The 25,089-nt window shown below is 58.0% G+C and overlaps 1 protein-coding gene across 14 annotated transcripts in view; it reads left to right on the top strand.

The window, feature by feature from the left end:
• Positions 1 to 3,938: 3,938 nt before the first annotated feature.
• ARHGEF2 (Rho/Rac guanine nucleotide exchange factor 2) overlaps positions 3,939 to 25,089 on the top strand; it is a 37,980-nt gene continuing 16,829 nt past the window's right edge. For 4 of the 14 annotated variants that reach the window (XM_044266538.1, XM_044266536.1, XM_044266537.1 and 1 more), the window contains exons 1-5: positions 6,091 to 6,383; positions 7,553 to 7,670; positions 13,939 to 14,056; positions 14,644 to 14,683; positions 16,222 to 16,315. In XM_044266538.1, the coding sequence (XP_044122473.1) occupies positions 6,091 to 6,383; positions 7,553 to 7,670; positions 13,939 to 14,056; positions 14,644 to 14,683; positions 16,222 to 16,315 (663 nt within the window). Of the gene's footprint in view, positions 4,125 to 6,069; positions 6,384 to 7,552; positions 7,671 to 13,938; positions 14,057 to 14,643; positions 14,684 to 15,849; positions 15,975 to 16,221; positions 16,316 to 19,251; positions 19,365 to 19,673; positions 19,711 to 19,952; positions 20,092 to 23,572; positions 23,981 to 25,089 lie in introns of those variants that run through there. The other 10 variants (XM_044266545.1, XM_044266548.1, XM_044266544.1 and 7 more) reach the window with 7 other exon arrangements.

Raw genomic sequence — 25,089 nt, 5'->3', positions numbered from 1 at the left:
TGGACCAGCCCCCACTGAGGTGTGGGACCGGGTTCCTAGAGAGGCTCCCTGGAGCGTGCTCATCCCTGTGCTGAAGTCAGCAGGCCACAGAGGAGTGAGTTTCCCTCTTCCCTTGCCCCAGGCCCTCACCCCAGGAGCGAGAATCCCCCTGGAAGCAGAGCTCCTCGACCCCTCAACACCCAGGAAGAGGCTGCGTGTAACTGTCCGGCCAGCTCCGGCTTTCGGCGCCTAGTTTTTTTTTTTGTTTTTTTTTTTTTTTAAAGATTTTATTTATTTATTTGACAGAGAGAGATCACAAGCAGGCAGAGAGGCAGGCAGAGAGAGAGGAGGAAGCAGGCTCCCTGCTGAGCAGAGAGCCGGATGTGGGACTCGATCCCAGGGCTCTGAGATCATGACCTGAGCCGAAGGCAGTGGCTTAATCCACTGAGCCACCCAGGCGCCCCTCGGCGCCTAGTTTTAATCAGAGAATATCGTGTCTTTGGGGGACAGTGTGAGTGTGTAAATGGGGGCTCTCAGGTTCCGCCAAGAGTTCACACTTACTCTCGGGTGACAGGTGATGCCAAGTGCGTCCTTAGAAGCCTCCCGATCCCCACTCATCCAGGCTCCCCGCCTCCGAGGACTGACACGGGTCCCCATACCCTTGGCCACCCACTATGAGATTTCGGGGGCCACAAGCTCCTGCCAGAGAGTGAGGGACTCCCAGCTCCCAGTTCACCCGTCCCGTCCACCTCCCACTGTGGCTGTCCCCTGAGACCTGATGGGTTCATTCCTTGGGACGCAGTGGCCAAAGTCTTCTCAGGTGTGTCCCTCTGAACCTCAGAGCCTCTCCTGCCCCACCCTTCTGGCTCTGAAAACCCTGACCGCCTGCCAAGGAACAAGTGGGCCGGAGGTTGGAGAACACTGGTGGGCCCTGCCCCAGGCTCTCCACTCCGAGGAGCCCCTGGTAGGATGAGTTCTCAGGCCCAGGGAGGAGGAGGAAGGCAGGCCCTTGGCTTCAGTTTGCAAACAAATTAAACAAAAAAAATGGTTAGCCTTGGAAGCCTGAAGCAGCACAATTCCTTTTTTTTTTTGAAGATTTTATTTATTTATTTGACAGAGATCACAAGCAGGCAGAGAGGCAGGCAGAGAGAGAGGGGAAAGCAGGCTCCCTGCTGAGCAGAGAGCCCGATGCGGGGCTCGATCCCAGGACCCTGAGATCATGACCTGAGCCGAAGGCAGAGGCTTAACCCACGGAGCCGCCCGGGCGCCCCACCAGGGCAGGATCTTGGTCAGGTCATGATCAGACTCCTTCTGCCCCTCCTCCTCCCCTCACCACTGGTGTGCTCTCTCTCTCAAATAAATAGATAAAATCTTTATTTTTTAATTTTTAATTTTTAAATTTTTGAAGGATTTTATTTATGTATTTGACAGAGAGAAACAGGGTGAGAGAGGGAACACAAGCAGGGGGAGTGGGAGAGGGAGAAGCAGGTTTCCCGCCAAGCAGAGAGCCCGATGTGGTAAAATCTTTAAAAAAAATTTTTTTTAATTAAAAGAAAAGAAGTCATCCTGGAAGCCAATGCAGGCAGATAGACGGCTTTTGCCTGTCTTGCCCCCGATCTGCTAAGGAACCGACCGTGAGGGGTTTGTGCACAGACCCTCTGCGTCCTCCTCTCCAGCCAAGGCAAGGTCCGCTGAATGAACAGCAGCCCTCGGCACACACCCTTGGCCTTTGGACCGTGGGAATCGGGATCCTGCTGTCTGATATTTGGCAGGACACCTTAGCGACATCTCATGTGTTCCCCACCAAGAAACAGAGTCGAGGGAGGTTGGGGGAGGGGTGCTGGGCTCCTGCCATAGAACGGGGCCAGGGGAGCAGGGCGGAACCAGCGGTGGCTCCTGCAGTTTCCTTGATCTGAGGCAAGGAGAAGCCCAGCTCTGGTCCTGTCTGGGGTCACTGCTGGATTCATGACTCACTGTCCAGGGCAGAAGCAGCAGGAAGGTCACATTTTGAATCATCAGAGGGTTTTCCATGACCCTGTCCCCCCAGGGCTGGGAGAAGCCAGCCGAACAGGACATCTGGCTCCGTCTTCCTTCCCATTCTTTATTATCTGGTTCTTTTGGGGGGTCTTCTTCCTGATTGTCACCCTTGGGGAGACTCAGGACCCCAGGGCCAGGCCCAGGAAACCTCCAGGCTGTGAAGGGGACTGAGCAGTGTCCCCCGCAGTCCGCTCTGCCCGGCCGGGTGGATGCAGCAGCGGTAGTCACAGAAGCCCTGCCTGCCCTCCCCCAATTTCTAAGATGGCAGAGGGAGTAGGAAGAACAAATTCGGTTTCTCGGAGAACCCATCTAATTGCCTCCTTTCTTGGGCTGGTGGAGGGGCAGACACAGGAGCGTTGAACAGCAGCGGCACTGCGGGGGGCGCCTGGGTGGCTCTGTGGGTTAAGCGTCTGCCTTGGGCTCAGGTCATGGTCCGAGGACCGATGAGCCCCTCATCGGGCTCTCTGCTCCGTGGGGAGCCTGCTTCCCTTCCTCTCTCTCTCTGTCTGCCTCTCTGCCTACTTGTGATCTCTGTCTGTCAAATAAATAAATAAAATCTTTAATTAAGAAAAAAAAAAAACGGCGGCACTGGGGATGCTGTATTTCAAGAGATGACAGTGAGGGTCCCACAGGACAGCGCGGGCGCCGGACGGGGGTGGTTCCCACGACACTGCGGGCTCTGCACAGCTGGGGCTCCAGATCCCCTTTAGGAAAGGCCTTGGGGACTTCTGTGCCCCTGCCCTAGGCTTGGCGCCCAGTGCCTGCTCCGGGTGCCCTGGACCTCAGCAACCCTCCTTTGCGCTCCTTCTTGTCCTTCCTAAGATTTGGAAACCCAGTTGCTCTAAATCAGGAGTCTGCAAACTTTTTCTGTAAAGATCCAGATACTATTTTAGGCTTTGTGGGCCAGACGGTCTGTGCCGCAGCTACAACTTTGCTGCCGTAACGCCGACCCAGCCGCAGACCGTATGTAAGTGAATGAGCGGGCCGTGTTCCAAAATAGCCTTTATTTATATGCTCACTGAAATCTGAATTTCATGTGTCACAAAGTAGTGTTCTTCTTTGGATATCCCCCCGCCAGCCATTTAAGAAAGATAGCAGAACAGATCTGGCCCACAGAGTCCACTAGCCGCTGCCCCTGTGACCAGAGCACTCTGCCCCCGCTTCTCCCCCAGGCTCCGCTGGCCCTTCTCGCCCCGGATGCTGGCTACGGCCCGTCCTTTCCATCGGAGGGCATTCATGGCCACAAGTCCCCGTCCCGCTGTGTTACTGCGCGCCTGCCGGCGAGCTCTCCAGACGTCCCGGTCTCAGACTTTTGAATAACGGAGATCTCTCTCTCTCTCCCCCTGTGTGCTCCCGTCCCTGCACCCCGGTGTGCCCACAAAGTACGGGTGACCCGTGTGGTCCGTGGACGGCCCCCTCTCCGAGCAGGGGCAGGAGACGCGGATGGTGTGCGCTGGTGGGGAAACCATTCAATCCAGAGACAAGAAGATAAAACGACTTCTTAGAGCCCCTTCCTGCTTTCCTCCCGGGCCTTCCTCTGGAGCGTCTGACCCCAGACCTATTTCAGAGTCTCCTATCTCTGCTCCGCAGAAGCGGGTAGTGACATGATGGGATCTCATTTGGGGGCTAAATAAAGCCATTGTGCGAGAGCCAGCCCTGGCCACTGCCCGGCACCATTTCCTGAGCTCCGGAGGCTGGGGGAGCCGGGAAGGGCCTGGCGGGAGCTGGCGGAGGAGAGGGGAGAAGGCAACCATGCGGGCAGCTGGCATTTCAGAAAGTGGAAGGAGGAATGTCTCCGGGAGGGGTTGAGGCAGCCTTGCTACACCTCATCCCTTTGAAGGACAGAATGGACATTATTGACATTGTGGCGTGGAGGGGGCGGAGTTGAGAGACCAGGACAAATGGAGAGAAATGGAATGAAGATATGAGGCAGAAGGAGCCCCATCAGGTACATTTGCACAGAGGGCGGAGGCCGGGAATGAGTGACGCAGGCGCTGGGCAAAGGTGGGTCTCCCCGAAGAGGCCAGACTCCAGCTGGTCGGAGCCCGAGGAAGAAGGGTGGGAGTTCAGGACCAGAGCCTCTGTCTACCACGTACCCTCTGCAGCAGGTAGCATCCCCAGGGACAGAGGGGAGGAAATGCTTCCCACCAAAGCCAGCGCCGCACACCCCACTGGGACGGGCGTAGCAGACAGAAGCTGGGGCTGGTGACTCAGGCCCCTTGGCCTTTTTTTGTGAGGTCTCCGCCCCCTTTCCAGCTCCCCCTGCTCCTCTGTTCCCAGGGAGCACCCCGGTCCTCCTCTTGCCTCCACCCCAGCCTCTCACAATACTTTGTGTGCATTTCCCCCTCCCTCGCCGCCCCCCCCACCAGCTCTGGAGACCCTTAGAGGGCAGGCTGAGGCTCTGGCCCTGGGACCGTGCCGTGCTGGCCGTGGCGCTGCCCGTCCCATTTCTAGCCGGCACATCAGGTGCAGCAGGCCGTGTTCGCAGATGCAGAGAGAGCGGACCTGTCCTGGCAGCTGGCTGCGGGCCCCACGCCCACCCCGACCCTTGTGGCTCCCCGGTGTGAGGAGCGTGGCCCAGCTTTCCAGGCCTCTCCCTCCCCCTCTGTCCCCAGAGCCGTTGGTGGGGCCGCAGGTGCACCTGCCTTGGCCCGTGCACTCACCCCCTTCCTTCCGCGCTGTGGCTGGGAAGGCACAAGGGCCTCTCTCTGGTGCTGGGTGGAGCAAGGGGTGGGGACAGGTTGTAGGGACAGTAGGAAGAGTGGCTTGAAGGAGCCACCTTCCGACAATGGGACTTCTGGTGTGGATGGTGAGGAGTAAGGTGGCAGGCGGAGGCTGGGCGCCCTCGTGGAGAGCCTGCGGGTCGGGGGAGGGCTCTGGCTCCCCTCCGGCTGGTCCTCCGGGCCCTCCCAGCAGCTCCACTGGGAGACTCTTGCTAGCAGAAGACCCCGTAGGGACAGGGCCTAGGACACAGCAGCACAGGGGCCGGTAGGAAAGGAGAGGTCCTGCCCGCCCCCCACCTCGGGTCTTTGGTCCTTCGTTGAGGAGTGGGGCGTCTCAGCTTCAACTTGAAGAGCTCCTGAGGGTTCTTAACTCTGAGACACACTGAGGCCGGCCCCGAGGGCCGCCGGGCGGGGGGGCGTTGGGTGGCGAGAGTCGGGCCCACGTCGGGGACAGAAGAGACTTCCAGGCGGCGGCCAGCGGTGTCCCGCGCTCTGCTTCTGGAGAGAGGACTTCCGGCTCTGCTCCTTCCACATGACCAGCCTTGGAGGGGCCAAACCGTCCTCCCCGCCCCTCTGTCTGCCTAGACTCCCCCCTTGAAGCCAACCACTTGCCCCTCTAGACCCCTCAAGGGCTACTCACTCCCTTCGGTTCCCTCTTCCTGAGTTTTCTTTTCTTTTAATTACAAGATTTTATTTATTTATTTGGTAGACGGGGTGGGGGGGATGCAGGCTCCCCGCTGAGCGGGGAGCCCGATGTGGGGCTCGATCCCAGGACCCTGGGACCATGACCTGAGCCGAAGGCAGACGCTTAACCCACGGAGCCACCCTGGTACCCCTCTTCCTGAGTTTTCTGAGGGGCTATGAGCTCACTCCTTCCACACCCCACAGCCTTCTGTCGCACCTCACTAGCCACTCTGGCCACTCAGCCATCTGTGATTTGGGCTTCTGTCTCTGCACACACACATGTGTGCACACACGTATGCATGTACGCACACACTCCTGCACACACGCATACACGCGTGTGCACAGGGGCTGTGAATTCCTTGAGGACAGGAACGGGATCTGTCTCTTTGCTCGGCTGGGTTTTCTGCTGTGCCGGTCAGGGCTCAGGACATGGGCGCATCCTGGGGGAACAAGGATGTCCTCACACCCTGGAGAGAGCACTGGGCTGGGAGTCAGTGAAGCTGCTTACCCCTCTGGGCTCTGGGCCAGCCACGCCCCAGCTCCGCGCCTCAGGAAGGGAAGGGTTGGCTGTGGTACCCCCCAACCCCCCCATCCCAGGATTCCAGGATTCTAGAATTCCTCTCGCCCCTTTGTCTTCTTGACTCAGACTGGCCCGTGGGTGCCTCCCATGAACGGAGACGTCCCAGAGGTGTTCCTCGCAGGCGGAGACCTGGTGTCCCAAGGCCACACTCGCCGCTGCCTATCTGCAGTTGAGTCCAGAGAGCAGCTGGAGGAAGACGAGGAGGAGGAGAAGGAGGAGGAGGAGGAGGAGGAGGAGGAGGGAAAAACAGAGAAGGGAGATGGCTTCCACTCCGTACCCCTCCGGAGGTCAGGGGCCTTCCGTGCCCATGGCCACAACCACAGCCCGTTCAAAAGACACAGCTGGGGGCCAGGCAGGGAGCACGAGGATCCACTGAGCAGGTAACCCCCGTGGGCCCCTGCCCCTCCTTTCCTCAAGTCCCAGACCCTGGAGAAAGGGGTTAGGCAGGGATGCCAGGAGCTGAGGCTACCTGGGCCCTGGCCCTCCCTGGAGAGTCTGAACCCGGCCTGTCTCTGGCTCTTGGGGGAGATGACCCTGCTTTTCAAAGTGCGGCCCCCCTCGCTCCTCTCCGGCTGGTCTGGGGGCAGGTGGGGGAGGCTGTGGAGGGGAAGGGACAGGCCATATTGCCTCCACCTCCCACTCTGGGTTTCACTGACCCATAGAGCTGGAAGGGACTCAGGGATCATGGGGCCCGAACTTGTCCCTGTGCAGCTGAGGGAAGTGAGCCCAGAGAGCTTCGGAGACTCCTTGGGCAGCGTCCCCGGACTGGGGCATTGCTGGTTCTGGGCTGACCCAGACGCAGGACGTCATAGGCTTGTCCGTACAGCAGCGCAGGGCGGGGAGAGGGCTGTGTGCATCTTTCTGCCGAAGACGGGGACCAGCTGTCCTCCTCTTCTGGAAAACCCCCGACCACTTCCCCAAAGACAGGGGAAGTCAGAGAGGAGGTCTGGGGGTCAACGTGGAGAGCTCAGCGTGATGGGTCTCTGAGAGGAAGGGCACTGACCGCTCTGGCCGTGGTCCCCAGGGGCTGGCTCGCTCAGCTCAGGTGAGTAGACCAAGCTCCTGGGCCCAGCTGGCTGAGCTGCGGGAAGGAGAGGTCCCTGAACGGACTCGACTGGGAAGCCTGGCCCACGGGGCTCATGAAACCTTCCAGAGAGCAGCTCGTCGGAGGCAGAGATGCCCTGGGGATCCCCATGGGGGGCTAGCTGTATCGCAGGGCCTTTCAGGGGTCACCTTTCGCCATCAGGCACTGATTCTGCCCCTTGGGCTTTGGAGGGGCAAAGCTGGGCATCAGAATCCGGGCAAGGAATGAGACGGCAGCTTGCCGCGGGTCTGGCGAGCGCCGGCGTCCCTTCCGAGGACAGTACTGCCCCGTGGCCAGCAGGGGCCACCCTTGCCCGCAGCTTCGCGAAAGCACAGCCCCAAAGGCCCAGTTTGGGTCTGGGCGGCATCTGTGCCATCAGGAAGGGCCCGGTGGGGCGGTGTCCCTCCCTGGTGCCCGTCACTAGCCACTAGGCACTGAGGGCAGTGGTGACAATGTGTGTTTCAGGCACGCACTGCAGGCACCGGGATGCACAGGCGCCAGGGAGGCCGCCTTGCTGCAGAGCCAAGAGGAGCTGGACAGCTTTCTGGGGCCGCAACGCCAAGGCAGTCAGCCCGCCCGCGCGGTATGGACAAGCGTCCCCACGGAGGCCAGCGCCTTCTCCCCGTCTCCTGCCCCCTTGTCTGTCCAGCCACCGCTCTGTGCCCCTTCTGTCCTGCCAGGTGCCGGGTCTGTCTGTGCCTGGACCTTGTCCCGACTCCGACTCACTGAGGCTGTGTCTGCTGTGTGTGTAGCCCTCTGTCCGCCTCCCCGGGTCTGTGCGCCCTGTCCCCCACTCCTGGTGTCCTGCCCCTGCCTCTCTCTCTACGACTCGCTATCCCCAACCTCTCTGAGTCTGAGCTCTGCACTGATGTGGGCCCCTCTGCTCCTCTCATGAAAAGGCTCCTGTTCCCCTAATTGCGATAACCACTTCTTCCTGTGGGCTCCACATTTCTCAGCTTGGAGCCCAGCTTAGACTGTGTGGGAAGAAACCAGGCGTCTCATGCCCTGAAAGGCAGTGATCTCTAACAAGAGAATCATAGACTGGTAAATGAGAAGGGACACAGAGTCTGCCCTGCCTTCTGGCTTAAGGGAACACATCTGGCGGATCTCAAGCCAGGACCTAGGGACCCCTGGAGATACACAGGCCTTTAGGGGCACCCCTGCGTCAGCTAAGCTCAGTCCCTCCAGCTCCTCCTCTAGCTGGCCAGGGGCCCCAACACCAGCTTCCTAGGGCCAGCCTGTGGCTTGGGGGAGAGGGTAAGGGAGATGGGAGCTGCAGACAGTAGCTGGACCCTTCTCGTCCCGCCGGCATCCCCACGGCCCCCCTCCTCCAGCGCGGTGCTGCAGGAGGAACCAGCTTCCAGATCCTTCACGTACCTGCTAGAGGACCTAGCTCGCTCTCCAAAAGTCAGGATAATAAAAACTGTCTTTTAAAGTTATGATTATTTTGAGGGCGCCTGGGTGGCTCAGTGGGTTAAGCCTCTACCTTCAGCTCAGGTCATGATCCCAGGATTCTGGGATCGAGCCTGCATCAGGCTCCCTGCTCAGCGGGGAGTCTGCTTCTCCCTCCCTCTCTGCACTGTCTGCCCTACTCGTGCCTCTCAGTCTCTCTGTCAAATAAAGAAATAAAATCTTTAAAAAATTAAATTAAATTAAATTAAAATAAAGTTATGATTATTTTGAAAAGAAAAACAAAAAAGGAAGAAAGTTCAAGTGCCCAGTGCAGAGGCTGGCCCTCAGGCTGAGCCAGAGCTTCTCCTCTGCTCTCCCTGGCCCCGCCTGCTCCCTACCTTCCTGCCCTGCTCCTGCTCCCCCCACACCCCAGTTCTCTCCTCTCCTAATCTTCAAGCCCTCCCCCTGTGCTTCTCCCTATCTACATGCTGGTGTTTTTGTTTCTTCCTCCAGAGCTAGTGAATACGAACACCACGGAGGTCTAGGGGCCAAAACTCTAGGCGCAGGAGGGTGGCCCTCGGCCTGCAGAGGGGGTGCCTGGGGCCCCCAGGAGGTACTCTGTGTGGCCAGCGCAGAGCTGACCCTCTAAGACTCAGCGCTGGGGCTGCTGGCTGGCTCAGTCCGTAGAGCCCGTGACTCTTAATCTCCGGGTCCTGAGTTCCAGCCCCACATTGGTCCTAGAGATAACATTTAAAAAAAAAAAAAAGAAAAAAAAAAAGATTCAGATGTCTTTGAACTCAGGACCCAGAGATCAGGAGTTGCAGGCTCCGCCCCAACTGTGCCCACCAAGCTTCTCCTAGTTCAGACGCCTTAGGTGGGGCCTGCACTCTTCCCTTTGCCAGAGTGACTAGGACAGGACCCCCTGCTGTATTTCCCTCTCTGTCTCTCTCTCTCTCTTTTAAAGATTTTATTTTTATTTATTTATTTTTAAAAGATTTTATTTATTTATTTGACAGAGAGATCACAAGCAGGCAGAGAAGCAGGCAGAGAGAGAGGCAGAAGCAGGCTCCCGCTGAGCAGAGAGCCCGATGCGGGGCTCGATCCCAGGACCCTGGGATCATGACCTGAGCCGAAGGCAGAGGCTTTAACCCACTGAGCCACCCAGGCGCCCCTAAGATTTTATTTTTAAGTAATCTCTACCCCCAACATGGGGCTCACACCCAGAGCCCTGAGACTGAGTCCCTTGCTGCGCCGGCTGAGCCAGCCAGACGACCCTCCCTTTCATCTTTAAGTCCCTGTTTGAAATCGAATGCCCCGTAAATCAGCCCCCACCTCTAGCCCTTGAACACCACCAATGCCGGGGGGTCTCGGTCTTGCCTTTGTCCCCTCTGCTGCTCCCTCACCTGCCCCACCAGAGATAATCACTTCCTTGAATTTTCTTTATAACCCATCCACATGTTTTAATAGTTTAACACAAATATATATGCATTACCTAATAATATATTAATTTTAATTTTAAAATTATTTTAAAACAATGATGTTACGTGGTACAAAATGGTCTATAATCTGCATTTTCAGTCCACACTCATCTAACTTTGATCAGTGTGTTGCTGACGGCTCCGGTTTGTGCATTGCCGTCCCACTCTGCCCTGGAACGTGTAGATGGTGTGGGCTCTGCTGTTCGAGCAGCGTCACCGTGAACCTGCTGTTGTCAGTCTTCTGGCCACGTTTGTAAGCGTTTCCCGAGGGCAGACACCTCGGTGGGGGAGCCGAGGGGTGACACCGTGCCTCAAACTTACAAGATCGCGGCAGACTGTTTCCTCCCCCTCAGAAGTGTGGGAGAGGGCCTCTTGACCCTCATCTTTCCCGGCATTCGGAGGCATGAGACTTCGTAATGCTGCAGGTCTAGTGGTCGTAACCCTCACCGAGGCACGGACCCCGACGGTACGTGCGACTGAGCATCCTCTCCTGTGCACACAGGTCCTCTGAGTGTCCTCCTCTGTGTTTCCTCTTCCTGTCTTTGCCCAAGTCTCGCCTTTGTTGTTATACACACTGCAGTGATCTTTTCACCACGTGTAGAAAAATGTTTTGTCTTTTCCTTCTCCTGTGGTGACTTTACATAAACAGAATTTCCTAATTTTTTATTTTATTTTTAAATATTTTCCTTTTAAGGAATCTCTACACCCCACGTGGGGTTCGAACTCACAACCCCCACATCAGGAATCACATGCTCTGCCAACTGGGACAGCCAAGCACCCTTGAATTTCTTTTTTTTTTTTTTAAGATTTATTTATTTATGTATTTATTTGACAGACAGAGATCACAAGTAGGCAGAGAGGCAGGCAGAGAGGGGAGGAAGCAGGCTCCCTGCTGAGCAGAGAGCCTGATTCGGGGCTTGATCCCAGGACCCTGAGACCATGACCTGAGCCGAAGGCAGCGGCTTAACCCACTGAGACACGCAGGCGCCCTGCACCCCTGAATTTCTTAGTTTTTAAAAAGTAAACATTTATCAAAGTATAACATGTATACAAAACATGCATTAAAACATATTTGAGATTTTAATTGGAATTGCAATGAATCTGGAGAATAATTTAGGGAAAGTTGACATCTGTACAATGTTGCTTCTTCCTTTCTATGAAGATAGTATACCTCTCTCATATTTTTTTTCCCCCAAACAGACCTTGTAGCTATAGATGTATTTTTAGGTATATATATATTTTTAAGATTGTATTCTTAGGTATATTATACTTTTGTTGTTTTAAATTTTAGTCATTCTGGTGGATGTCTTAGAGGTATCTCATTATGGTTTTAATTTGCATGTCCCTGTTGAAACAGTTTGTTGGGCATTTTTCTTTATTTTCTTTTCTTTTCTTTCTTTTTTTTTTTTCTGAGAGAGAGAGAGACCATGGTAGGGGAGAGGTAAGGGCTAGGGACAGAGAGAGAATCCCAAGCAGACTACAGGCTCAGCACTGGATCTGATGTGGGGATTATCCCTGAGAAAACAATGTGAGCTGAAATCAGATGTTTAACGGAATAAGCCATCCAGGCCTCTGCCTTCAGCTCGGGTCATGATCCCAGGGTCCTGGGATCAAGCCCCGCATCGGGCTTTCTGCTCAGCAGGGAGCCTGCTTCCTCCTCTCTCTCTGCTTGCCTCTCTGCCTACCTGTGATCTCTGTCTGTCAAATAAATAAATAAAATCTTTAAAAAAAAAAAAAAAGTGTCTGCCTTCAGCTCAGGTCATGATCCCAGAGTCCCAGGATCAAGCCTACATCACCCAACGGTGAGTCTCTGACCCTGCCCGTCTCGTGCATGTCTTCCCTCTCTCACTCTTTCTCTCTCAAATAAATAAATAAAACATTTTCTATTTTTAGAGAAAATTTTATACCACCATCACTCATCAATTATTAATTTTTAATCAAAAGCTCTTAGTTTAATAAAAGTATAAATAAAATCTTTTTAAAAATTGCCATCATCAAGTTGTGGGCAGTCTTCTCCTGCTTTCCTTTTTTTTTAAAAAGATTTTATTTATTTCTTTGACAGAGAGATCACAAGTAGGCAGAGAGGCAGGCAGAGGTGGGTGGAAGCAGGCTCCCTGCTGAGCAGAGAGCCCATGCAGGATGCAGGGCCTGACCCCAGGACCCTGAGATCATAACCTGAGCCAAAAGAAGGGGCTTAACCCACTGAGCCTCCCAGGCGGCCCTTCTCCTGCCTTTCCAATCACTGGGTCTGTCCCACATTCTTCCTCAGTTTGTCCCTTCCCTCCGTCTGACCATCTTACTGTCCCTTCCCTCCATCTGCCCAAAAGTTGTCTACAACTTTTGGCTTTATTGATCCTGTTTTGTGTTCACTGCTCTGTTGATTTTTGCCTTTTAAATTTTTTTTTTTTTTTAAGTAATCTTTCTGCCCAACGTGAGGCTCAAACTCACCTCCCTGAGATCGTGATTCACATCCTTGGCCAAATGTGTCACCCATGTGCTCTGCTTTCCGCTTTTATCCGTACTATATCCTTCCTTCTGTTTTTGTTGAGCTTGTTCTGTTCTTTTCCTAATCTTTTGAAGCTGACCTAGTTCATTAATTTTCAGCTTTTAAAATTTTTGATATAAACATTTTAAGGCTATAAATTCCTTCTGAAAAACTACTTTGGCCATTTCTCACAAGTTTTGCTCTGTGGTTCTATAGTATTTTCATTATTGTTGTTATAAAATATCTTTTTAAAGAGATTTTATGGTTTATTTTTATTTAATTTTTTAAGATTTTATTTCATTTACTGTTGTTATAAAATAAAATATCTTTATTTTTAAGATTTTATTTTATTTATTTATTTTTAATTTTTTTTTTCCAATTTATTTATTTTCAGAAAAACAGTATTCATTATTTTTTCACCACACCCAGTGCTCCATGCAAGCTGTGCCCTCTATAATACCCACCACCTGGTACCCCAACCTCCCACCCTTTAAGATTTTATTTTTAAGTACTCTGTACACCCAACGTGGGGCTCCGAGATCATGACCTGAGCTGGAGGCAGATGCTTCACTGACTGAGTCCCCCAGGCGCTCCTAGTTTTACGTATTTTAAACTTTATATGAATGTAATCATACAGGACATACCTTTTTGTGTCTTGACTCTTTCCCTCACTGTTGTGCTTGTGAGATTCACCCTTATTGTTAGGTGAGCTGCAGTGTGTTTCCTTTTCTCTGTTGACAAGTACTTTGATGTGATACACCCCGGGTTCCTCATCCTGTCCATTAGAAAGGGATTTCTGGCTTGTTTCCTGTGGTCTCTATGATACAGGTGATTTGAAATATGTTGAAATTTGCCTTATGACCCGATACATGACCAGTTTTTATAATGCTTCATGTAGGCTTGAGAAAAACATTTATTTCCTAAGGGTTGGGTGTGTGGTTCATGAATGTTCCTGCTCAGTTTTGTCTTACCCCCAGGCTGTCTCAGTCATGTCCTTTTCTTTTTATTACCTGCCTGGCCTCTATAGCTTGAGTCTGTCGTGTCTGGAAACCCTTTGGGGTACATTTTTTTTCTTTTTATTTATTTGACAGACAGATCACAAGTAGCCAGAGAGGCAGGCAGAGAGAGAGGAGGAAGCAGGCTCCCTGCCGAGTGGAGAGCCGGATTCGGGGCTCGATCCCAGGACTCTGGGATCATGACCCAAGCCGAAGGCAGAGGTTTTAACCCACTGAGCCACCTAGGCGCGGCTGGGGTACAGTTTTTCTAAGTGATTCTCTGTGCTGGGCTTGAGCTGCAGCAGAGGGCTGAAGGCTAAGTGGCAGGAATGACTTGCCAGGGATTCCCGGTGGAATGTCGCAATGTCGCAGACGTGGGGAGTACAGAGAGGGTGGGAGGCCTGAGGGTGTGGAGGTAGCCTTCTGCGGGAAAGTGGGTGCACGCAGAGCAGGAGTGGGAGGAAGCCTGACTTCCTGTGAGGGTTCTCCATGTGATTCTAGGGTCAGAATTGCTGTCATCCGTCTGCCGGCGCTTTGGACCACTCGGCCCCTGGCGTGCTCTCCAAGTCTGTATCCATGAGTGGCATCAGTAGCCTCTTGGGGTGCTCCGATCCGGCTGGTGAGTGGGGGTGGGGAGCGAGGCAGCGCTGGCCCCTTCCCTCTTCCGTCTCGCCACCACCCCTCAGGTGTGGTGGGCGTTCCTGGGTTCCGTTTAACCACACACCCTTGGCAACACCAAAATGCCTCTGTTCCAGTGAGAGATCTGAATTCAGGACTTTGGCATTCTAAGACTATCCTTCCAATGAAGGAGGACATAAGACAGATTGTGGCTCCCCAGCTCCCCCTGTCCCCGGAGAGGAGGACACTTACCTGTGATGGCCCTTGTCCTCAGGAGGAGGCCCTGTGAGCTGGGAGCTGGGGTGAAAGCTCTTCTCTCTCCGTTCCCAGAAGCAGGACTGAGACGTCCGCCCTCCGCCCCTGCTCCGCAGAGCCCTCCCTCTCTGCTCCGCTCCCTGGTTACTTGGCCCCTCAGCTCTGGTCCACTCAGACCCCACCTCCCTCCCTCCTCCTGAGAACCAGCCCCCTGGAACCGCAGGAGCACCTGCAGCTTGGGAACCTGACCTGGGTGGAGGGGGCGGGGGAGGCAGCCCCGGTGTCTTTGTCTGGCTTTAGCCCGACATCTCTGGTCTCCTTCTGTGTTGGCAGGGACCTTATGCCAGTCCTCCACCGCTGCCCTCAGCCAAAGGTGAGTTTGGGAGACCCGCAGCCCTTCAAAGGCCTTGCTGGAAGAGGGGTGATGGGCCTGGACCATGCATGTTGTAACTCCAAGGGTCTCTGCTTCCTGAAATGTCGCTCCCCTTAACATCTTTTTAAAAAGATTTTATTTATTTATTTGACAGAGATCACAAGTAGGCAGAGAGGCAGGCAGAGAGAGAGGAGGGGAAGCAGGCTCCTTGCTGAGCAGAGAGCCCGATGCGGGGCTCGATCCCAGGTCCCTGGGATCATGACCTGAGCAGAAGGCAGAGGCTTTAACCCACTGAGCCACACAGGTGCCACTCCCCTTAAGATTTTTTTAAAAAGATATTTATTTAGACCAGGTGCATGTGAGTGGTGGGGAGGGGCAGAGGGAGAGGGAGAGGGAGAACCTCAAGCAGACTGTGCGCTGAGTGGGGAGCCCTATGGCGGCCTTGATCTTGTGACCCTGAGATCATGACCTGAACCAGAATCAAGGGTGGGACATAACCTCTGAGCCAACCAGGCACCCCTCCCCTTAACATTTCTGTTCAAAACCCTTCAAATGTTCCTTTCTCTGAGCTGCCCAAGAATTCGCCCTCTTCTCATTCTTCAGCCAAGGAAGGGTTAAAAATTTCCGAGCAACTCCACTGGATAGTAAGGCAATTAGGGAAAGAAAAGTTGTACCTAGACCCCAGTTGGTCAGAGGAATAAGACAGCGGGACTCGTTTGCTGTTGTCACTGACAGAGTGCTGAGTGGGCAGATGGGCTGTTGGACCATCCCACGGAGAGACGGTGGTCAAGGACCCCACGGACAGCTTTGGAGGCTCAGATCATGGACCAATGGGGAGTGGCTGGGGAGGGCAGGGGCTGCAGGCCTAGCTCGGGAATTGCGGTGGAGTCTGGGAAATTTTTGTGGCCGTGAAAATCAGCGCATCGAATCAGCACCTGTCTCTCTGGTTCCTGCCACCCAAGCGGGCCGGAGTGGCTTGGCCCCCCAGACAGTGCTGTGGAGCCCGCTGGCCGTGGCCCTTTAAGATGCCGAGCTCTGATCCGTGTCCTGAAGACCTCCGGCTGACACATCCTCCTGGCTCTGGGTTTGGGATTAGCTCATGGGATGGGGCTGATGAAATCCCGGGAAATCCACTCCTTATTGGCTTCAGGCCCAGAGGCCCTTTCCAGACACACAGAGGGTCGCACAGAGGCGCTTGTGTTTTGAGGGGAGCATGGAGCAGGCGGCTCTGGAGAGCCCTCGGCCAGTGTTATCTCTCCCTGGGGAGCCGAGCAAGAGGAGACTGAGTTAGGTAGGAGGGCGGGGGAGGAGCCTGGAGTCCTCCTCACAGATAGAGGGGCCTGACCACATGTGTCTGCATCTGGGAAGTGGGGGTGGGCTGTGGGGTCTCTGTCTCCAGGTCCTCTAGGCTGTCCTCAGACCTCTAGGCCAAGGCTCCTGCGCTGGCCGCCCGTCTGTCTCTCAGGGAGCAGCTTGCTGCTTTTCCCAGCTCTGTTTCTCTCTCTTCACCTTTCCTTCACCCCCCTGCCCCCCCGTAGCTGTAGCCAACTGGAACGGGGCTCTGGAAGCTGGACAGGCTCCCCTCTGCAGCGCACCCTCAGCTTCCTCCTGGGCATGACCGGAAAGGCCAAGGTAGGAGACCCTGGGGAAGCAGGAGGCCTGGTCCTCCTTGCCCTCCCTGCACCCCTTCCTCCTCACCCCCCATCCTCTCCCCTCCCCAGCCTCCCGGGAGACAGACATCAGGGCAGGGGTTCACAGGCTAGCTGTCCCAGACTCCCTCCCTGTACCCAGGGCATCAGTCAGCTTTCCTGGGATCTCCCCAGGCCTCCCCACTCAGCAGCCAGCTTTAGCTGCGGACAGCTGGAAGAGGGGAAGGGCAGAAGCTTCAGAGGCTGAAGGGTGCCCAGCCCTCCCTCCCTCGAGGCCTCCCATAGCTACCCAGGTGGACAGCAGAGATCTGAGCCGTTGGATATAATCATGATCGTAATTATAGCAAGTCTTTTTACTTCTTTGGAGAGTATTAGGGTTTGCAAAGTGCTTTTACACTTATAATTGTATGGTTGGATGTGGCAGTTGAAGGAGTTGAAACGAGAGGCTACCGGGCAGAGGGGCATCCTGGGGAGTGTATGGTTCCTGGAGCACACGCACACCCGCGTGGTTCTGCCCCTGGAAAGGTGCAAGTGTTCTGCCCTCCTGCTTCTTAGCACCGGGCCCTGGGCTCTGTGAAACCGGCAGCTCTCCTGCTCCTTGAATGCATTTCCACTTCATTTATGGGCAGAATGAGCCACCCCCTTTTCCTCTCCAGCGATCCGTCCCGGCCAAGTATGCAAGTACTTTCCAACCTGGGGCTGCTTCTGAGCATTGAGAGAAGCCCCAGCAGAAACACCCTCCTGTGCAGCTCCAAGAGCCATGGGACTCTGACCCAGGAAAGTCGCTCGGCTCCCTGCCCCCCTCCCGCCCCTTTCCCCAGTCCAGGCTCGCCCCTCTGCCAGACTCAGGAATGTGTGTGCGCCTCTCAGGGCCTCCCCCCTCCGCTGTCCCTCCCACTCTGGGCTTGGGACAGCGGTGAAGCAGGTCAACATGGGGGTGGGGCTGGAGAGAAGGCCGGCAGGGAGAGAGGAAGTGGCTTATTCCTTCCTACTTGACTGGAGTCATCATGTGGACAAAACGCTTCTCCAGAGGTCATCTCATTTCGTTCTTATAACAAAGACAAGAATTTTAATCTCCATTTTGCAGACGAGGTAACTTCAGGGTCCCACAGTTATTAAGGGGCAGAGCTGTGTGGGGACTCCACAGGACTTGGACTCCACAGGCCTCTGTCAGTGAACCTCCCCCCACCAGCTCCTCCCGCCTCCCCCCTTCCGCCATCTTGGGGTGGTTGGCCCCTGGGGTCAGTCAGGCCTCAGTCTTTCTGTCCTGGAATAGACAAGGTCCAGAGCCACGGAAAGAACACACACACTCGTGGGCACCGTGGCTCTCAGGCCTGGACGTCACTGGGACTCTGATTGTCCATCTCCTGGCCAACACCAGGACCCTGCCTGGGACGGCCTCCCCACCCATGAAGTGTACGGACCACGTTGGTCAAGTTAAAGGAGCTATTTTATTCTATTTATTTTTAAATAAATAAAAGGGGAGGGATGGGGAGACAGAGGAGAGGGAGAGGGAATCTTGAGCACACTCCGCCCTGAGCGGGGAGCCCAATGCCAGGCTTGATCCCACCACTGGGAGACTGTGAGCCCAGCAGAAGCCAAGAGTTGGAGTCTCCAGGACTACACCACCAGGGGCCCTTTAAGATCTTATTTGCAAGAAATCGCTGCACCCAGAGTGGGTTTTGAACTCACAACCCCGAGATCAAGAGTCGCAAGCTCTGGGGATGGCCACTTTAAGATTCTGGCCAAAATTAGGGTTGCCTTTCGTTTCAGGGTATGTAAAAAAATAATTTCCGAAAATCTGAGAAGTATCACTGGATAGGAGTGGGGTGGGGTGGCTGGAGGGATGGGGATGCAAGTAGGGTGGTTTTGGAAGCGATTCCAGAGTTACAGAGGGTGAATATTAAGTCAGGCAGCTGGCCTAGCTCAGCGAAGGTCTAGGTGTGTCTCAAGGTGGGCGGGTTTCCTGTACCCACTCCCAAGCCCCTGCCACTCGTTTCCTAATGGGAAAAGGCAGATAAAGGGCGAGGGGCAGGCTGGGAGGCAAAGCCCACTGGAGATGCGGTAGAGGCAGAAAAGGCTGGAACCTTAGGTCTGCTTCTTTCATGGAGACCTTCAGAGTCTGGGGCCTGAGAAGCTCTCAGACTGTGGGATTCCAGTCCTGGCTTCACAGACTGCCCACTGGGTCCCCACATGGCAGCATATGGGCTTTTAAGATTCCATCCGTAGCCTGTGGCACTCTCCCACCCCAGGCCTGGGAGAAAAGCTGAGGTCCTGGCCCACCCCTGGTCTCTGGGCCCCTAGTGGGTGGAGCCAGAGGCCTGGATTCTGGCTTCTGGTTGTTTGGTTTTAAATTTAGTACATTCCTCTGCCCTGCCAGCTGATTGCGGGGAGGGGAAGTCTAGGGTTCCAGGCCAGGATGGCTGGTTGGGGGGAGTTCCTAGGGCCTTCCCATGAGGTCTCCCCCACAGGTGCAAGCCTGGAGGAACCAGCCTCTCTGCTGACCCTGGGAAAGTCCTTTTCTGCTTTCTAATTTCCATCCAGCCCCGGCTGGGTCGCCCCTCTCCTAGTTTCTGGCCTTTGCTGTGCACAGATCCTAAAAGGTGGAATGGGTGAGGAAGACGGTGATGAAGGCGTTGTGAGGCAGGAGGCCGGCCAGAGGAGCAGTGTGGGGGTGGTGCTGGGGGGTGAGGAGCCCAACCGGCTCAGCCCCGGTGAGACATGGAGCCCAAAATAGTGGCAGAGGCTAAAATTGGCACCTAAAGGAGTGCTGAGTTGGGCTGCAAACCTGCTGCAGCCCGGGCAGGGCGGGGCGGGGCGGGGAGCCGCGGGCTCTGGGCTGGGTCTCCCGTCCCTCCTCCCCTCACACCTGCGGGGGGCCAGAACCTGGCCGGGTCGCGCGCGTAGGGTGCTCTGTCCCAAGGCTCTCCAGAGATGCGGGAGCCTCAGGGACCGAGGTGACCTCTGATGTGGAAGGTTATACTGGCGGCGGAGGGGGGATCCCAGCATCGGGAAACCCAGCTAAGGTGGAGGTTGGTTCAGGCTTCCGCAAAGGGTCCCGAAAGAATGCCCCAGTCCACCCCGCCTCTTGCGGGGAGACGGGCCAGACCCCAACTGCCCCCGGCCGGGGGCGGGCCGGTGTCTAGTCCGCTGGCTCCCGCCTGAGTGACAGCGGAGGGAAGCGGGGTTAGACACGGAAGGACTTCCCCGGCCTCCCGGCACCCACGGAGAAGGGGGCGGGGCCGGCCCGGGGGCGGGGCCGGACTGGGGGCGGGGCCGGCCCGGGGGCGGGGCCGGGAGCAGCGGCCGCGCGGGGCCGGGGCGGGGCGGGGGGCTGGCGGGAGAGCTCTCGGGCGCGCACCCTCGCCTCCACGCCCGGTAAAGACCAGCCTTTCGCTTCCCCCGGCTTTCCCCGCCCTCCCCCTGCCCTGCCCCCAGCGGCGAGCGGGGCCTGGCGGCGCGGGCGGCGCGGGCGGCGGGGCTCCCTGCAGAGCGCGCGGAGCTCCGGGGCCGAGGTCTGCGCGGACAGGGCGCGCGGGGCCGGCGGGGCGGCGGGCGGGCGGGCGGGCGGGCGGCGGGGCGAGCGGCGGCCCCCGCCCCCGGCCCGCGGGCAGGCTCGCGTTTGAGGAACTGCGCGGGGCCGCGCGCGCGAGCCGCCTTCCTGTCCCGGGACCGCCCGCCGCCGCCGCCCCGACCATGTCTCGGATCGAGTCGCTCACTCGCGCGCGGACCGAGCGGAGCCGGGAGCTGGCGAGCAAGGTGGGCTCGGGGCGGCCGGGCCGGGGTGGGGGGGGGGGGGGGCCGGGGTCCCGCCGCACCGATCGCGCCGCGTCGCGCCCCCCACCCCCGGCCCGGCCGCCGGGGAAGAAAGTTGCTCGGGCAGGGGCCGGGCGGGAGGAGGGAGGCGCGCGTGTGGTCGGGCGGGCGCCCCTCGGCCCCGGAGCCCCGCGTCCCGCGGTCGCCGGCGTGGTCGGCCCCCTTTGTCCCCGCCATCCGGCGCAGGGCCCGGGAGGCCCGGTTTCCCGGTTCCTCCCCGCCTGCCCCGCCGGCCCCCCCCCCCGCGAGACAAAAGTCAGCCCCCCCCCCCCAGCAAATGGACTTTCCAGCTGTGATTCACTTCTCCCCTCGGGTGGGCGGGTGGCTGGGGTCGGGACGCGGGGGGACCGCGCACTTCCTCCCCGAGCCGTCACCCTCAGCCGCCGGGAGCAGAGGTCTTTGTGTCGCTGGGACCCTTTTCCTCCGCCCTTGGGGCCCTGAGCACACCTGCTTCTGGAATAGGGGGTCTCAGGTCCCCGTCCCTGTCTGGCCAGCCCGCTTCCGAGCCCCAGTTCTCCCGGCCCTGAAACCGCGCCCGCGGCACTTTGCCTCCGACCCTCCTCCTCTCCCCTCTCATGTCTTCGTCTTGGGACCCATTCACCTACCACTTCGGAGCCTGGGCTGCAATTATCCTTGGCCCGCACTCCTCCCCAAGTGTCCTTTATTCCTTCTGTGTACCCTGGCTCTCTCTCAAAGGCCATGACCTCTGCACACCCCAGACCCCAGGAAGTGAGATGGAGATGAGAAAGTTAGAGCTGGGAGAGCTGGCCCGCGGGTGGGTCCCCTCCCAGCTGCCGGGACGAGCACACTGTACCCATTATCAGGAAGGCCAGGACCCCGCCAATGGCTGGTTTAATCTCCAGCCTCCCTCTGACCCCGGTGTCCTGCCCCGGGTCCCAGTCTGTGCTTGTCACCAGCGCTGTTCTCCGGGAAAGGGGGCAGTACCCTTTGGGAGCCCAGGAAGATGGTAGAACGCCCTCCCCACACCTCCCTCCTAGCTCCTAGCCTGGCTGCCTGTCTTGAGGCTGAGTTAGGAGGGGTTCCATCCTGGAACTTCTCCTTTAGGGGCTGGGATGAGCTTCTGCCAACAGGAAAGCAACCGGGGATTTGAGTAGGGCCTAAGACAGGAAGTGAGCTGGAGCAGGGGGTGGCCGCAGGGCTCCCGTTAGGCGGCTCCACTCCTCTTACCCCTGCCCGGGCCAGGCCCCAGCCCTGAAAGTCTGTTTATTTTTCTGCCGTTGGAGCTGAGACCCTGGAGTAGAGCCAGTGGGGGCAGAGAGGTTTTTTGAAGCCACGGAAATTTGGTTCCACCCTAAAAAGGAAAGCCAAGAGGGAGCCGTGGGGGGCAGACCTGGAGAAGGGCTCTGAGGGTAGACACTGGGGTCTTTTTTCATGGGGAGGAGCTGGGGGGCCAGATACCTGGGTCCTCATGCCTTCGTCTTTTTGGTGATGGGGGGACCAGGACTCCCGAAGCTTGGCTTTTTCTGTCCTGGGGCCGGCCCTGGTTTGGGGAGTGGGGGGTTGGGGGGACGGAGTGGGTGGATCTGAGGGCAAAGCACCGCTGGAGGAGGCTGGAGGAGGGCGGCTGTCGGTTTGGGTTGGTTTGGGTTGGTCGGAAGGGGAGGGCCGCCTCCGGAAAGCTGTGGTTACAGAAGGGGGGAGTTGGTGCTTGGCCAACAAACCCTGGATCCCCTCTCCCCCTCCCCCAGCACACCAGCTGTCTCCTTTCTTTTTATACTGTGGTGGGAAGTGGAGGGGAGCCTGTTGGAAATGAGATCGTTTGAGGAAGATGGTCTCCCCTGGTACCTATTTGGAAGGATGGGTTAGACCAAGCCCTGAGCCCACACCCCTGCCCCTTTCCTTGCCTGACACCCTGGAGCCTCCTTAGAGAAGGAGAAATTGGGGGGGAGTGTATCCCTTCCCCCCACCCTCACCATGGCGGACTGTGTGGCCCCCTCCCCAAGCTTCTCGTCTTGTCACCCCTTCCTCTCCACTCCTCATTCTCTCTGTTCTGCTTCCTACCTTCCCAGGCCCAAACCCCATAGGCGCCTTTCCCCCTGCTCTTCCAGCTCCTCCGCCAAATCCTAACCTTCATATCTCCCAGAACAAAGGGTCCTTTCCTGTCTAGGAGTGCGCAGGGGCCCCCAGGATGGTCCGGGAGGCTGGGGTCCCCGTGGAGTCTCCAGGACCCCAGCACTGGAGTGTGCGGGGCAGGTGGAGTGGGAGAGAGGAAAAGGCGATTTCTTTGTTCTGAGTAAGGAGAGGTGGCTGGCTTTGTGTGCGGGACGGACTGGGAGAGGCGCCGGAGCCAGGGGGAGGGGTGGGTGAGCAGGGAGGGGCTGGCAGTTTTGCCAGAAAGTTTGGCAGGAATTGGGGGTCCCTCGGAGGTTGCAGCTTGTAGGGGCGCAGGAAGAGGTGCTGGAGGTCATGGCGTTCGGGACAGAGCCGAGGGTGGGGCAAGTTCCAGAGTGCTGCAGGTGGGGGGGTTATTGTGTGTGGAGGAGGCTCACCCCACCCCCCAGCAGAGGGCTGAGACAGGGACCTGAGCTCAGGCCTGGCTTCCCTGGGACCGACCTTGGATCGGGAGGGGGCAGGGGTGAATGTGTGACTCCCATGCGTGCGTGGGACCCCTGTGTCGGGCGCTGTGTCTGTCTGTCCCCAGACGCTCCGGGTTAGTGTTTCAAGCGGTGGTCACCAGATTTAGGGGCTCCTGCTTTCTGGAAGTAGTTCCGTTTTGAGGGCCGTCTGGAGCCTGAGCGGGCAGACTGGTCAGGGCTCCTGGAGCCCGTGAGAGGAACGGCCCGAGGAGCTGGCCGGACCCTTCTGGCTTGTTTGTGTCTCCGGGGGCGGCGGTGTGGGCGGCCGCTGCCCCCTCCCGAGTCAGCCGCCTGCCCAGTGCCAGGAGGGCAGGGAGGCCTGGCGGCCATTGTTTGCCCGCACAAGCGCCCGTCTGTTCGCCTCCCCCCTCCCCTCCGCCTCTCTCTCCTGACCCGACAGGTGTGGCCGGGCAGGGGGCAGGCTGGGGGCCAGGAGGCCTGGGTCTCCGCTCCCTGTAGCCCGGGGCGCCCCTCTGGTGCTTGGGCCGTGCTCCTGCCGCATTGTCTGGGGCTCATCCTTGCTCATCCAGTGAGTGTTTAGGAAGTGCCTTTGTGCGCTCCGTGGGGCTTTTCCTCTCGTTTGTTTCTGGCTTTGGCGCTCGCGCCTCCGTTGGGCAACCTTCTCCCGGGCCGCTGCCGTCGCCTTGTTCCTGGAGGCCGGCGCAGAGCAGAGCCCGGCTGAGGCTGTCCTGAGCCCGGGGACCCGCTTGCCTCCCCAGTTTCCGGCCCCGAGCTCCTCCTCAGGACTCAGGGCCCTTCTGGGCGCCCCGGCTGGTCAGGGGCTGGGCCGCAGGTGACAAATCCCACTGCAGCCCCAGCAGGAGCGCAGAGGCCTCCCCATCTTGGGGAAGGGGCAGAGGGAGCACGGGTGACTCTGAGCCCCGCGAGCCGAGGCCGCGGTGTGTTGGCCCCTGGCGGAGGAGCGGGCCCCGCAGAGCGCCTGGGCCTTGCCGCGACGGGCGTGGGCCCTCAGGGTGAGCTCTGGTGTCCCTGCTGCCCCCCGGGGAGCTCGGCTGTTGCCTTCTTCACGTCTGTCACACAGGAGGCAGAGCGCCGCTGTCCCGGAGCTACAGTGCCCTCGGCCCTTCGCCCGAATTTCTCTGCCCGCCCAGCGCGACCAAGATCTAGAAGGACAATGGAGGGAAGCCTTGGGTTGGCCTCTTCTGGCCTCCAGAGGACACCCCGCAGGGCCTAAGCTCGAAGGAAGCGGAGGAGGAGCGAGATGGGGAGACGGGGTGGGTTTTAATGGCCCAGGGCGAGGGTGCTGCCAGGACCCCGTGTCCCTCGTCCGTCTGTCTTCCCACCCATCCGTCCTTCCCTTCAAGCGCCGTTGACTGCCTGCCGGATGGGCTGCAGGCCAGGGGCTTGGAGCGACCTCCTCACGGCCTCCGGTGCTGGACGCTGGCTGGGCAGCAAGGGGCTCGGAGTGCAGGGGGTGGCCAGGGTGGCTTGGCCATCATGGCCCGTGTCTAACTGCATGGCTGGGCGTGGAGCTGAAGGGCTGTGTCCGGCGGGTGGGCGGGTAGAGAGGAGACCGGTGGGAGCATCTTAATGCCTGGAAGACAGTAGAACAGAACCAGAGCCAAGCAAAGCCCACTCACTGCATCTCGGGAGCAGCCCCCCCCCCCGCCCCCGGGGCCAGCCCTGCGTCCTTCCACCCTCCCAGCCGGGTGCTGGGCAGCCGCACTGCCCAGGACAATAGCGCTAGGCAGTGCCAGGGCCGGGCGGCAGCTGAGCTGGGATGTGCCTGGGGGTCCCTCGGAGAGAGGCTGAGTGTGGGGAGCAGGGGAGGCTGGGCCCAGAGCACCAGGGTCCTCTGGGGCCATCGATGCCAGGGAGGGAAGGGCCTGGGATACTCCGTGCTCTGGCTGCCTGTCCCTGCTCCTCCTCCCGCCTCTTTCCCGGGTGAGTCTCCAGGAGGCCCGAGGGCAGAGGCCGGAGGGCGGAGGGCAGTGGGAATGGGGACCTGGGGCAGCCAGGGCCGATCCCCAGCACCCCCCTTCTGGGGTTCAGCCCGACCCAGATGTGTTCTTCTGCATGTGGGCTGGGTGCGCGGCTTTCCGTGCAGACGCACTGACTGCTCAGTCATTTGTGTCCTGGAGAAGCCTGGAGGGCTAGACAGGAGAGACCGTGGGACCTGGTCATTGAGGTCCCATGTCATCCAGAGGAGGATTTGATCTTCCAAGGAGCTATAATTTGGAGCAAGACAGATGGAAGTTAGACCAGAGGGGAATTTTCTAGTCTGATAGGTGCTGGAGTGGGATGGAGGCCTCCAGGGTTGGAGGCTGGGCTTCCCTAACCCGTCTTGGGGGAGGGGGAGAGGGAGGGAGGGACCTCCGGGGCT

Source organism: Neovison vison, chromosome 10 (assembly GCF_020171115.1).
Source record: "Neovison vison isolate M4711 chromosome 10, ASM_NN_V1, whole genome shotgun sequence".
Classification (NCBI taxonomy): domain Eukaryota; kingdom Metazoa; phylum Chordata; class Mammalia; order Carnivora; family Mustelidae; genus Neogale; species Neogale vison.
This window is presented reverse-complemented; position numbering and strand designations above follow the sequence as displayed.